This window comes from Poecilia reticulata, linkage group LG17, assembly GCF_000633615.1.
Source record: "Poecilia reticulata strain Guanapo linkage group LG17, Guppy_female_1.0+MT, whole genome shotgun sequence".
Classification (NCBI taxonomy): domain Eukaryota; kingdom Metazoa; phylum Chordata; class Actinopteri; order Cyprinodontiformes; family Poeciliidae; genus Poecilia; species Poecilia reticulata.
This window is the reverse complement of record NC_024347.1, coordinates 17,476,750-17,491,844: the sequence shown is the minus strand read 5'-3', so window position 1 is coordinate 17,491,844 and position 15,095 is coordinate 17,476,750. Positions and strand designations below refer to the sequence as shown.

The 15,095-nt window shown below is 37.9% G+C and overlaps 1 protein-coding gene across 1 annotated transcript in view; it reads right to left on the bottom strand.

The window, feature by feature from the left end:
• LOC103479539 (zinc finger protein GLIS1-like) overlaps nucleotides 1–15,095 on the bottom strand; it is a 39,229-nt gene that overhangs the window by 11,761 nt on the left and 12,373 nt on the right. The window contains exons 2-4 of the mRNA XM_008434029.2: nucleotides 10,440–11,485; nucleotides 5,080–5,241; nucleotides 1,468–1,581 (exon numbers count right to left, since the gene is read on the bottom strand). Of these exons, the coding sequence (XP_008432251.1) occupies nucleotides 1,468–1,581; nucleotides 5,080–5,241; nucleotides 10,440–11,312 (1,149 nt within the window). The 5' untranslated portion in view covers nucleotides 11,313–11,485. The remainder of the gene's footprint in view (nucleotides 1–1,467; nucleotides 1,582–5,079; nucleotides 5,242–10,439; nucleotides 11,486–15,095) is intronic.

The window sequence follows — 15,095 nt, the reverse complement described above, 5'->3', positions numbered from 1 at the left end:
ATCAGAAACTGAGATATTCTACTCAATCCAATGGATGTGCAACAGAGCGTAATGACTTTTTAAAATAAATTTTATGTGCATGTGTATTGACCATTAAAAAGACAGCAGGCTATTTACAATATCGGAGCAGAACAGAAAAACAGATGTGCAGCAACAGCAGAAAAAAGTGCATGTAAAAACTGGAGCGTCTAATTTGTGTGTTTCGGCCGCGCAGTTCCCAAGCAGCTCCAACTGAAAGGGACCGACTTTGATTACATACAGTAGATCAATAGAAAGCACATTTATTTTCATGTTCTACTGTTCATTTTTCCACGTATACGAGGCCTGGTTCTCGTTTCGTGTTGTGCTTCGTCCTCATGAGGAACAGAATCCAGAAATCCTGTCAGGCAAGTCGGTCCAAGATGTTTGAATAAAATAAAAGCGGGACAATTTACTTTATTATCGTCCGTTAACAGAACATCCCTGAGGACTTTCTGAGACGTTTAACTGACAGAGGAAGCTCTCAGCGACTGCCAAAGACCTAAGCATGTATAATCAGCGGAGAAAATGCGCCCAAATCAATGTTTATGAAGATACAAGCTTCAATAGCTCGGTCACATAAGCTTTAAGAATATTGTAACCGTGGGGAGTTTTCAAAGTGAATGTTTATGAAGTGTGTGTTTCAAAGTTTTATTTAGCCCCAGAGGGTTTACTGCAGCGCAGGGTGTGTTGGCTTTGTCATAACACTGAAGCACATGTTGTTCTGTTTAAACCAATAAGGCATCTGAAAACGCACCAAACGCAGTGTCACTCATGGTCCACGGAAAACAAACAAAGCCCAGATAACGCAGAACAATAGGCCCACTATTCCGACTTCCAGAGAGTTTGGGTAATAGTTTTGTTTTATTTCATCCTACTGAATAATAAACATGTTTTCCTCGTGTTGCTGATCTCCATCTCCTCAGCACGACAGAGACTCAGACCTGGAGCCTCTTGGCTTTGTTTGAAAGTTACATAAAAACGAATATTTGCCAGGGGCGCGGCGGCGGTGCAGGACTAAAGCTCAACCTCAGGCCTGAACTCGGCCGTCACAGGCCCAAGACTTGACCTGATGACCTTTACTGCACATCCATCCTCCTCTCTCTCTTTACCCACTTTCCTGTCTGATGGCTTCAAACAGAGACCAATAAAAACATTAAAACTTTAAAAATTAAAAAGATATTTGTTTTTATGATTTACGAGCAATAATCTTAAAATGTTGATGGATGAACAGAGGAATAAGTGCGTGGGTGGGTGGATGGATGGATGGATGGATGGATGGATGGATGGATGGATGGATGGATGGATGGATGGATGGATGGATGGATGGATGGATGGATAAGTGAATGGGTGATTTTTGTGCCTCTTCTAAGCTGATTTCCGTTTCAGATAAATTGTGTGTTTCCCATGCTGAAGATCAGGGGAGTGATGTGGGGCGACTGCGCGTACCTTGACCTCTCTCTCCTGCAGGCCCTTGGCAGAGTGAGCTTTAACGTGTTTCCTTAACGAACTGGGATCGGTGTAGCGCTTGGTGCATCCGGGGATCTGACAGGCGTACGGTTTCTGTCAACAAAAACACGACAAGGAAAAATCAGAAAACTGCAACAAAACTGATTTACAGGCTACTTTATGTTGTAGTTTTGATTATTAACAGCATTATAGATTAAAGAATATCCAGCTGAGCCTCATCAACACATCTCACATAAAGATATAGGATGAATATGGAGAAGTTTGTGCAGACTGCTCAGAAAAAGGAAATGCTGTGCAGCGTATTTACCTTTCATCTGAAAGCTTAAAGGGAGAAAAGCAAGAGGAGGATTCAGAAACAAACATTTATATGAGCATTTTAAAGCTTCATTTGTGTTTATAAGAAGTAAAAAAAGCAGAAATTAGTGTTTAGGGAACAATAAAAATTACTAAATCATAAAGAAACTCTGTTATGTTTGTAAATGGACAAACAACTTAAATAATTTAAAATCCAGCAGAAATTTACATTTATTCACATATATGGCTGAATAATATTTCATATCACAATATCAGTGTATGAATGAAACAAAATAAAATGAATAAATTCATGAAAAACAAATGTAAGCAGAAAAAAATGTAATAAAATAGAAAAAATAATCAAACATTAAAAATAAAACTTTCATATTCAGTCATTATTTTATTCTTGATGCAGTAAAACTTTCTATAAGTCACACATCTAAACCAAACAAGTTTTAAAACCAAATATCACTACAAACGTCTTGCTTTATAGCAACATTTCATATTACTAACATTTAAATAATTCACATCTTTCTGTTTTCAGATACTAAAAATGCTTGTGTTGTTTTTAAATATAAATTCAAGGCAACACAAATAAAACTGATAGATAAAAAAACAAACTTTACATTCTCTTCATCTGATTAGAAGATGAGTTGAAGTGAAATTATTATACTTTTTCATTATTTTCTACTCAAAATGGATGAGTAAAGCCCTGTTCGTATTCCTATTTTACTTAAAACGACTGAATGTTGTCAAATTAATTGATGAGAACAAAACATAACAAGTGAAAAAAAACCATAATTAACAACAATGTTTACATGTCAGCTGATTTTACTTTAAATGTGGAAAACATAGAGAATAATTACAGCTTTAAAATGATATGGAAGCACCAAAAATCTAAGGAAGACGAGTTTGAATAATCCAAATTTCTCTGACTTTATGAGCGCCAGTCGTTTGTTTACTTTACGTTTCTGAGCGTCTCTAAATTATGGGGAATAAAAATTCCTTTATCATAAAATTACCCCAGCACAATTTAAGTTATTTTATTAAACTTAAAGTTTAAAAAAAAAAAGGTTGTTATTCTTATATTCAACAATTACTTACATGCAGACATTCCTCTGCTGGGCCTCCAAAATGGCGCCAGAAGTGTCTGATTCTTGATTTGTGACGCAACCAAAAACCGCCATTAGCCAGCGTGAAACCACAAGAGGGAGAGACCAGCTTTCTGGTCCTGCTGTAACAACAACAGAGCGCGACATCTCATCCGTGTAATAAGAGCTCTGATTCGCTGGATTACAGCTAAATCCTCATTGCTTGTCAGCAGGAGTAAAAATAACTGCGGGCTTTGGGAGTAAATCCACAGAAAGTCTGCAGAGCAACGTTTCCACTGAGCTGAGACCGTATATCAGGCGGAGACGGGAAGCGAGAGGCGCAGCGGCTCTTTAAATTAAACCGGATTTATATGTGTGTCTTGGAAATGCGCTCTCAACTAATTCAATTATCATTTGGAAAATATATGTAGCCGTAAAATAAAGTTACATGTAAAACATTAAAGCCAAAAAACTACAGCTTACTATCATTTACATCAGTGGTCCCCAAACCTTTTCCTGTGAGGGCCACATAACTATTCCCTTTTCTGGTGGGGGGCCAGAGTCGGAAGGGGGGGTTCTCGATTGATTTTTACCCAGAAAGCACATGGGCAAAAACCGTTAGTGAAACGGTCACTGGGACTGACTAGTATATATTCCATTGAGGGAAAGTAGCTTTTGCATATGAATTTCTCATATGTTAACATAAAGGCTCGTTTTGAAGTATAAGCTGCTACTTACAGGCATTGCTTCGAAGAATTCAACCTGGAATGCGGCGTTCATAACAAGCTCTACCACTAGCAAACAACCGTAAGCAGTCAAGCAGTTCCAACAGATGGCAGCAATATGCCATGCAATACAAAACACCCACAGTTTACAGGACACACTTCCTGCTAAAGATCCCCCTGGTGGTTGAAGAAAAATCCACATATAAACCGGAAAATACAATATATGAAAAAAAATCTGAATGCTCTCTGGTATTGTTCAGGAGGCCGGACCAAATGTGGAGGCGGGCCGGATCTGGCCCGCGGGCCGTAGTTTGGGGACCACTGATTTACATGGTAAAGTTTATATAATCGTTTCCTTTTTGTTGTGATATTTATTTTTATTAAAAATATTTTTTATGTATTTGTTGATACTATGACGATCACTATGATGTGACAATCTGTGAAAAAAGTTTGCTTTTCCAACCAGTCAGAGCCAGGAGGCGGGTCTTAGCGCTGTCAATCACTCTACGTGTGGCGCTGCTCACCAAGTTTATTATAGTTAACTAAAATGACAAAATAACCGAAACTGAAATTGTGAAAACATTTTTGTTAACTGAAATAAATAAAAACGGAAATCGATGAGGAAAAATCATAACTAATTGGAACTATATTGTGCCTTTGCAAAAAGTAAGTAAAATATATTCAAATTATAGATATTATATTCTTCATTTTTGTGTTTATGAATCTATTTACTAGCCTTAAATAATCACCCTTCCCCCACAAAATCAGTTTATGGCACTTATAAACTGATTTATTATAATAAGTTTATTATAAACAGATAATAATAAATCAGTTTATAATAAATCAGTTTATAATTAATTATTGTTTTTCAACAGTAATAAAAAATTTTTATTGTATCTTCTGTTATGAGTATTCATTACCAAATGTATACATAATCACAATATAATAATTTGGCTTTTTTAAATTCTGCACCTAAAAATTAACCAAAACATTAAAAAAAACTAAAACCACTACTACTGATAAAAAGCAAACACACTCAATAATGACTTAATGTGAGTTCATTGATCCTTTGGGATCAGTGAAGTGTTTTTGAATTTGAAAAACAAAATTAAAACTAACTAAATAAGACAAACAAAAAGTCACAACGAGATAAAACCAAACACTAATAAAAAACCCAAAACCATTATAATCCTTTCTCATTATAATCCCATTACTCTCTGTTACGCTGCAGCTAGCATAGCCGTTTTCCTGCAATGATAAGATGGTTTTTTGCCAATAGCACATTTAGCAGCTCATTCACGAGGTTGGCTGACAGCATTAAGACCCGCCTCTTGGCTCTGATTGGTTGTTTCTGACCGGGAGAGATGCATTTCTTCAGACGACAGCAGTAGTTCAGCGAAGAGGTGAAGGAAATTGATCTTTTCAGATTATCTGTCTCATAACAAATATGTAAAAAAACATTTGTGCATGTGCTGACTGACCGTGTCCAGATGGGTGCGCTGGTGTTTGGCTCGGTCACTGGAGTTGCTGAAGGCCTTCATGCAGCCTGGGTGTTGGCAGATGTACGGTTTTTCTCCTGTGTGGCTCCGCAAGTGGATCTTCAGGTTCTCCAGACGTGAAAATGCCTTGGAGCAGCCTTCGAACTAAAACCAAAAAAAAAAAAAGATGAAGGGAAGGAAAAAAATGGACAATACTCAGTTGAGTACAATAACATTGCGCAATTACAAATCAGAGAGAAAAACTGTTTTTGCGCTTCATGTGTTTTGATTGCTTCCAGGAAAACAACTTGAACTGTGCTCTTGTAATTTTATGATGAAGAGTTTTATTCCCTAAAATTTAAAGTCACTCAGAAATGAGAAATAAACAAAGTTGTGGCGGACCTCCTGTTCATGTCGCAGTTCTCTGCTTAGCACCACCTGGTGGGATTTGATCTGTCAGATTGACTCCAAATGTTTCTTCAGATTTGATCTATTTGTGAAGCTAGACAGTTTGATAAGATGGAAAACTTTTAGAAAATATTATTTGCAGTTTTTGTGAGTTGATTTAATAAGATTTACAATTGATTCTAAAAACAATGTAAACAGAGTAAGAAAATTGTTGAGAGGTTATTATTTTCCATGCTGTATTAATGTTTGCATCATTACATAAACTGAGATCAGCAATCTGCTAGTAAGCCTGCTCTGGGATCAATTGGTAGTGCCTCCTATAATTATATGAATCCCAGTGTATTCACCACAACAACTTTTATATTTATTGGTGTTTTTTAAATCTTACAAGGTAAAACTCCCTTGAATGATATTTAACACTGCTGGTATGACTCAGAATCATATTCTTCATACAACTCATAAAAACATAATTTTTGTTTGTTATAAAAAATTAAAGCACATAACGAATTTGTATGACTCACTAATAACAAATTTTACATAGGAGTGACATAAAATAAAACTGCAATTTAATCTATAGTCTTAATGTCATCGTCCCTTTGACATTATATTGTAAAATAAAAACAAACTTTAATCTTTTTATGTTTAAAAAAGTAAATATTTCAAAAGAACCAATTAGTTAAGTTACTTTTTAATGGAAATGGATCACAATTAGGTGAAATAAACCAAAAACACACACAGGTGGTGGGTTGTTCTCTGGACTAAATCCAGACAAGGAGCAAACATTCCCTTCAGCAGTTAATTTTTCATACTTAAGTTTATAATGAAGAACTTTGTTAAGATGACAAATTAAGCAGCAGAGAGTATTTGCTTTTGAAAACCACTGGTAATTTCTTGGAATATGGGCTTCAAACCTCTTCAAGGTGCGAGTCTGAGGGCAGGAAGAACGGCTTTCATCTAAACTGTTTTCCTTCCAAACATTCGCTCCAGGTTTTATTAGTTCCCACTAATGACTCTGTAAATGTCACTCACCTCATTTATTTTAATAAGTCTTTACGTAAAAAAATATCCCACTACATCACGATGATTAATTAATACAAGGCCTGAAACCACCTGAATATAAAAATACAGTTCAGACCGCATGTAAACAGATGAATTCCTGAGAAACTTCCAGCTTTCAAGAAGCTGCAGATTTGAAGCTCCAAAGCTGGAAAAACAAACGTGACTTTAACGCATAAATTAACAAAGAAAATTTATGTTTTAAACTTCCAACTGATGCTTTTAAAAATGTAGCCTTTCTGAATACATTGAATTATTTAATTGAATACAAAAACGTTTTTTTGTTGTTTTTTTTAACGAAGCTTCTTCTCATGTTTCTACCTTATAAATCTAGATACAGATTGATGCTACTAGTCAAAGGTTGACTTATAAAGAAACATTAAAGACAGTTTGAAGGTGAAGCTAAATGTATTCATGTTTAGAAAATCAATTAAGTTTACTTATTGGGTGCCAATTTATTAAAAAATCACAAACATCTGTATGACAGCCATGTCATACAGATAAATTTAAGTAACTAGACTTTGCAGCTAAGTTCAGTTTACAGCTAAATTGTTAAAAGAAAAGAAAATTATCCAAGGAAACCCAGCAAGCTAAATTCTAATAAAATCTAGAGTTTTAGTTGCCAATCTCTGGTTGATTTGACACAATTACCCTTAAAAATCTGTAGTGTAAGTAGCAAATCTAGAGCGAAATGTCAACACTGAACATGTAATGTTAAGTAAAACTCAATTTCTGTAAGCAAATTATTACTTACCACATAAATTTGAATGGACGTTACAAGATAACAGAGTAATAAGTCTCATAATTTAATTTAATGGCATGGACATAGAAACGGGAAAAAATAAACAAATGACATGTACAAAAACAATTCTGCATAAATTCACAGAAATTTAACAGAGGTGTGAGCAATCTTTTCCGGCCACAGAAATATAAAAGTTTCTTCAAAGGTATTTTCTGCTAATGGGATAACTGTTGGTGTACCCTTATGGTATTCTCACTGCAGTCCAATAAATCATAACAGGAACATTTTGGATTTAAAAACTCTTTGGGGACTCGTGTTTACAGCCTGAATAACACCTGCCGACATTACAGGCTGGTAAATAATTCAGAATACGTTAATAAACACTGACCACATTCATGCGAGACATTCATTTTCCACTGCAGCACCAGTGGTGACTTCACCGACATGTCCAAGTCATAGCAGTTGATTAAAATGAAATCACGTTATTCATTTAGCTCAAGCGTGACCGGTGAATAATTTTTGGTGTTGATGTAGATTTAATATTAATCCAGAGTAATACATTTATGAGCGGGCAGTGGCGCAGGACACAGTAATGAAGTGATTCAGTTAAATAGGAAGCGTGTGAAACCTTTTAAATGAATTATTAATCAGAGTTTTGGGCTGATGACAGAGGGGAATAACAGAGTGGCTCTCAGAGAGGGGAATTTGGTCGTCCTGGTGCAGATGTGATGAAGAGAATGACTGATGACATGATTGATGAAGAACGACACTGTTGGCTCAGAGGCAGAAACCTTACACGTACTATTTCTAAAACATGATGCGGTCTGCTTTACTCTTCATCTCTGTGCTTTTTTTAAATGTTAAAATACTGAAGCCGAACACTGACATTAATACTGAGAGCGTGTATGGACCTGGTTACACATGGATAATGTTTTCTTTCAAATACATACAGAAGAAAACAGAAAATGTTTTTTATTGTATGGAGCACAAACTAAGACCTTGCATAGACGTTACCTGGTCTTTATAAAAGCAAAACTCTCTGCCACATTGTTTAAAAAAATAATATTGTACACACTGGATCGGTTTCAGAAAGGTTTTCAACTACATGAATCCACACAAAGTTAGGGTGCATTCACACCAGCCTTGTTTAGTTCACTTTATTCAAACTCTAGTTCGTTTGCCTGGAAAGTCTGGTTTGTTCAGGGAGTTGTGAATGTGTAACTGTGAGGTTGTTTTGTTTCACATCTGATACAGTTGATATGATTTGCTTTCACACGGCACTGTCAAACAAATCCAGACTAATTGAAAAACCTGTTCCCCTCCTTGCCTGTGGTGGCGCTGCACCAACAACAACTGAAGAAAACGACACAAAAATCTCAGAAGAAGGCACAGATTATTATCTTCACAAAATGTAAACAAACATGGAGTTATGTCATATTTTAGCAGTTGTAGGATTTCTCTTTTGTCTTTGGCAAAAGATCACAAGCCATTTCTCCCGCCAGCTTTAGACTCTTACTTTTGTTTTGGTTGTATTTACCCAGAATACCCTGCACTGTAGTTCACTTCCTGCTTTTGGTGGTCTCCTGTCCGCTTGCTGTTCACATATGAATTCAAACTGTGCCAGAGTTCACTTCAATTGAACAGGGATCTAGGTTTGTAGGCAGGTCAAAGTTCATTTGTGAATTCACACAACCCCAAATGAACCGGACTTTTTAGACAAATGGACTAGAGTTCAATTAAAGTGGTTTAAACATGGCCAGTGTGAATGCACCCTGATACATGGGGCAGGCTGTTATTGATTTCTCAACAGAAATTGAACATTTTATCATTTACAAAAAGCTTTACCATTTCTTTAGGTTTTTGTTTGTATTAATTCTTTAGTGTTGCTAAAATTTATATTTTATATGTAGATATATTGGGAAAACGATTGTTAAAATGGCTTTGTGAGCCATTTTAACGACGTTATAGGTCACACAGTGCCCTGATGTTGAAAGTAATTCACAAGAGAATGTAAACAGGCACTCCCAAACCAAATCTCACCATTTTGACCTTTACGTCAGGTCATTTAAAAACCCTGGCGGGGCTTGGCTGGTCTGAACCTGCTTTCAGTTCGCCTCTGTGTCAGACTGATCAGACTGTCTGTTAGACATGCAGATGATCAAAACTGTTTCCTCTGCCATGTTTCCCTTACTCATGCATAGAGAGAAAGAAACAGGGCTTTATTCAATGAATGCATGAATGCAGGATGTGTCTGTAGCCCTGAGACGTACAAATCACCTGTTGTTAACAGTAAAATAAAGGCAAAATTACAGGTATTACATTTACATAATCTATGCTAGAGTTTTAGAAAACAAACCAAATCACCCCGCAAAAATCTATTCCACATTCTGTGGAATAAATACTTTTACATTGGCACTATATTTTTATATTTATTTCACAGAATATGCCAATATTTTCTAAAGAAGTTCCTGGTATGACAATTCTAACAGAGAATATATATATTTTCTGTGGTATTATAGCAAGGATTTAGTTGGAGTTTTTTGGGGCGAAGGGGTTTGTCTTATAATTTGTGATTATTTATACGCATCTTGCTTCCTGTTTGCCATGCCGTTTTTTGAAAATAAGTTAATGTTTTTTGAAGTCTGGAAATTAAGCCGTTTCAAAAACTTGCGCCGTTACCTAGCAACCCCAGGTAACGAGTTCTGCCCGTTACCTTGAAACCTTGGGGGAGCTCCAGCACGTTTTGTCAGCTGGTTTTGCTGCTGTATGCAAGTGTTTTGTTGTTGACTTACCACCCAGAAACCACTTTTTGTGTTCTTGTTGGTTGTGCAGGGGGTTCCACTTCTGCTTTTCAAAGATGTACGGTTGTATATTTGCGCATCTATTTGCAGCTATTTTCATTTGTGAGTGTATAAGCTGAGTCGGGGGATGTGGCCAGCAGCATGTTATTTGGATTTAAAGTGACAAAACGCCCCTAAAACAGCTCAGTCTGAAAGGTGCTCAAAATGGGAAGAACTGACCAAACTAAAATCTCACTACCTACGAAGGATTTTGTACAAAAAATGTAATGAACATGTTTGGTAAAACCCATAGACTGATCCTAACCTATTCAATTAAGCACAATAGACCACTTTTAAGGCTAAGAAAGAAGACTCACCATGCATTTATTAGGTTTTTCTCCAGAATGGACCCTCATGTGGATAAGCAGCTTGTAGCGAGCGTTGAAGGGTTTGTGCCGTCGGACACAACCGGTCCAGAAACATGCAAACTCCTCCCCTTTACGCTGATCGATGTGCACCTTTTCGATGTGCCTCACCAGCTCCTCCTGGCTGCTGTAAGTGGCGCTGCAGTCGATCCAATGACACGACTGCTCCTGCTGGTCCAGCATGAGGTCCGGTCCTGCTGGTCTACTGAGGCTGGGGGACTGGCTTCTGTCCTGAGCATCGTTACCCCGAGGAAGCTGGCCAAGTCGGAACAGCTCCCCCTGTTGGTTGGCTATTTGAAACGGCTCCCTTTTACACGGCAAGAAATCATCTGGAGGTTCTTGTTTAATTGAACAGTAATCGTCCTGTAGATTGAGTTGTTGTGACGGCACTTTTTGATGGTGATCAGAATAAGGCACGTGTGAGGTAATAATTGAAGATGATGAAGAAGGAGAAACGGACGAAGGCAGAGATTCAAAAGATGGAGACTTGGCACAACTGGTTAACATGTATGAAATGGGAAGAGAGGGCTGAGGGTAGCAGCTGACCCTCTGAGTGTTAGTTTTTAGCTCTGTTTGACCTGTAATGACAAAATCCTCCACAGTTTTTTCTAAGTGGGGTCCTGCTGTTTTGCAGCTGAGCAGGGAGTTGGGGTTACATCCCAGCGAAGTTCTGGGAAGGGAGCACAGACCGCCTGAATGCAGCGACGGCTGGCGGAGACCCCCAAAGGACAGCGGCGCCTGAAGCTCCTCAACATCCTCGAACACGCTCCCAAAGCTGGGCAGGGTGAGCTGCATGTCCGGAGGGCCGAGGTCAGGGGGCCACATACCAGACCGCCAAGAGACCCTGCCAACAAAACCACCTTAGACCGACCTTAGCAATCCACTGGAGGGAAAACCTTCCACAGCGTCCTCCAAATGTGGTGATTGAGGAGTGGACGGCATCTTCTAGAGAGGTAATCTTGTCTCATTTGCTCCAAACTGCAGCTTTGTCACCAACGCTGTGGAAAACGCAACACAAAATGATTGATCAAATAAAAGCCTCAGCTGGTACTCAGACATTTACTGACATCTAGGTCTATGACTTTAATCCAACAAGATGGTCGGTTTGAAAAAGGAGGTGGAAAAGTGAGATTCAATAGATTATTACATCACTAACATGCATTAATTGTCAAGTAGAAGAAAACTAAAGGAACTAAAACAAGGAACTGAAACAAAAATAATCTGATTTGCACTTTTACAACCTGCCTTTAATAAAAAAAAGTAAATATTACTATTTTAGCTTTTATATTTTTTCCTTTACAGTTGACATATTATTAAAAAGGTTTTGTGGCTTTAGTAGCCTATAATCACTAGTAACTGGAGAGGAAGACAGGCAGAAAGAGCCTATGCATGGTGTGTCTGCTCCATGTGGCGCCCCCTAAAGGTCATATATTGATACTTACTGTCTCTACAGTTTGAAAGTGTGAAACCAAAGTCAAATTTCTTGCACACAATAAATCTGATTCTGATTTTACTCGGAGATTTTACAAAGACTTCTAGTTATTTCCCACCACTCTTCTCTAACGGCCTTAAAGGAACAGATGTTGCTGTGATTGATCCTCTAGAGAAACACATTTGTCCACGTCGGCTAAGCTGAGTCAGGATCTTCAGAGATGTTATGACTCAGCAGGTGTGGCAGCTTTGACTTTTATGCCTCTTATTTCCAGTTTGACTTCAGCAGCAAGTGTTATTTACAACGTCTAGCGACCGCACTGGGGTTTGATTGCATGAAATCTGCTTGTTTACAGACTAGCAGTGGTGGAGACAGTACTTAAACACTGCACTTAAGTAAAAATACAAATAAACAGACAAAAAAAACAGACAAGAATATCACTAAGTGTGTCTACGTATGTATTTCCTTTAATACCTCAATAGTGTGCATGTTTTTATTGTGTTTAACCTCTGTGACACAGCTGACATTTAGACTTGGGACTCTGTGCACCTTAATGGAGTTAAATCCATTAAGGAATATAAAAAGAGGAATGACTTTACCTTTGAAAGTTTTTATTTAACTCAAAGCAAAACCAATGTGTTATTTCAGCGGCAGTAAACACTTTGAAGTAAAAGTTGTCAGCCTAAAACAAGGACATTAGACACACCTAACTCATAGGCTCCGGTCATTTTCAGAGATATTTCAACTCCAGTTTGCCACAGTTAAGAAAACACTGTATAACCAACTGTGTAATGTCAATAGTGAACAATATTTTAATTTTCAGAGTGTTGAGCCACATGGAGTCACTTTTTTTACTGGTTAACTCAAATAAGTCATTGATTACTTTCAAATTAATGAAACAAAATCGCAGTGGGACATGAATGTAACATGTTACGCAACACATTATAGAAATGTAGTGGAGTAGAAACTTTATACTAGAAAGAACAGATACTTATAGGTGACCTATTATGCTTCCTTGAACAAGTTAGAATAGGTCCATGGGCTATATAAAACATGTCCATCACATTTTTTCCTGCTAAATTATTCTTAGATAATGAGATTTTAATCTGCTCGGTTCTGCATATTTTGAGAATGAGCTGTTTTAGGGGCTCTTGTCACTTTAGATCCAAATAAGCAGAAGCTTATTTGCCCCCTAACTCAACGTTTACACTCACACTTAAAAATGGCCGCAAACAGATGTGCAATTATACAACTGTACATCTTTGAAAAACAAAAGTGGAGCCTCCTGCATAAACTACAATAATGCAGTAAGGGGTTTCTGAATGGAAAGTCAACAACTAAACACTTGTCTTTTTTAGCAGCCATTGTACAGTGCATAAAGCGGCAAAACCAGCTGAGCAAATGTGCTGGAGCTCAGCTTGGGTTGCTAGGTAACGGGCAGAACTCCGCTAAAGTTACCGCTTACTTTCCAGAAACCAAAAAATATAAACTTATTACCAAAAAGCAGCATGGCAAACAAAAAGCAAGCTGTTTATTACCCTTTGGGTTCTGGTAGTTGCATTTTAAACACATGCTGGAGTTTAAATTATCACAAAATATAAAACCCAACCCAAAAATGAAGGAGGGGGGGAAAAACTCAGATTAAATCCTTTACATAATTCTAGAACGCTGCTTGGGTTGCTTGGTAATGGGGCTGGACTCGGCTGGGGTTGCTAGGTAACGGCGGAGATTCCATTGATTTTGAAGTTACATTCAGGAAGTTTTTGAAACCTCTTACAAAGCATTAACTTTTGTAAGCGGCTAGTTGGGTTTTTTTAAGCTCTTGTGCTGGTTTCAGAAGCAAAACCCAAATGGAAAAATGTAAATTTAGCCCAAAACTGAAAGTATCCACAGTTAGACCTGCTTAAGCATAGTCCCACCACAGCAGTTTAGGATTAATGAGCAGCGTTGATCCTTAAAACCAGCTCTTCCTCGCTCCTCTCTCAAAAACAGTAGCTCTATTGTGTAAAAGGTCCTTCACAGGTTATTGGAGATGACTCCTTCTCCTCCATCTGCCAGATATTGATGATCTAATTTGCAGCCGGATCCCTGCCACGTGTAATTAGTCATCCGAACGCCTCAAACAGGAATCCATGCTGATGAAATCCGGTTGATCCTTTATGAGCTATAAACCGGCACGGCTAAGAGGATGAGTAAGAACACTTCTGTAGTTATATTAGCTGATGATGGAGTCCCTAAGTGTAGGTTCAGGCCCGTGTTTCCTGGTATGCTCTGGTTTAAAGTTTTATGATTCTTCCCGTAAATCGCTGGAGTTCCCCCCACCGGAGTCGTGTAGCAGACCAGTCATGGGAACTGTGGTTAGATCTTAATTAGAGAGGCTGCGATGTGTCTGTGCCTCAGCGTACTCAACGGGATTAATAGCAAAGTGGTTTGGTGTGACTGAAGAATGATAATTGCAAGCCACTACCTGCTGGCTTTGAGAGCTGGAACCAATATTAAGAGTTTTGAGAGGAAATAAAACCATCAGAAGACGAGAAAATACATAATAATCACTCAATTGTTCATAATCGCATCCGATCTCTTCCAGGAATGTATCAGATTTCCAGCTGTAAGTGCAGCTGTGTCTGTTCACCAAAAACACTTTGGTCCTGATCCAGAAAGAAGAGCCAGACAGTGAAACTAAGAAAAGTGTCCCGCAAACCCTGAAGCAAGCCAGCGAGCGCTGTAAAATAGCAACCTCATCTCATGTGGTGCCTTTTAAAGACTCACTTGCTGAGGTTAGCTAAACACAGCTGTGGCATTTCAGGACAAGCTAATGTGTACTTATCTCAACAATAAGCACAAAGGATTCTTTTATATGATTTCTAGTTTATTTGCAACGTGGGAAGGATCATTTTTTTGTTGTTTTATTACTGAAACAAACCTAAACCCATAAGAACCAACATTTCTAATTATGATCCTCATAAATTATTATTTATTGGAGCTAGAGTCCAGTTCTGGGATTAAAATATGGATTTTTATAGGTCTTCCTGTCTCATAATAAATGCCTTCTGTAAGGGATTGATACTTCTCAAACTTCTTTTTACATTTTATCACATAACCAGTGGCATCCCCAAGTGGGGGGCCATAGGGGGCCATGGCCTTTCGTGGAAAAAAAAAAGAAGCTCTCTCTATAT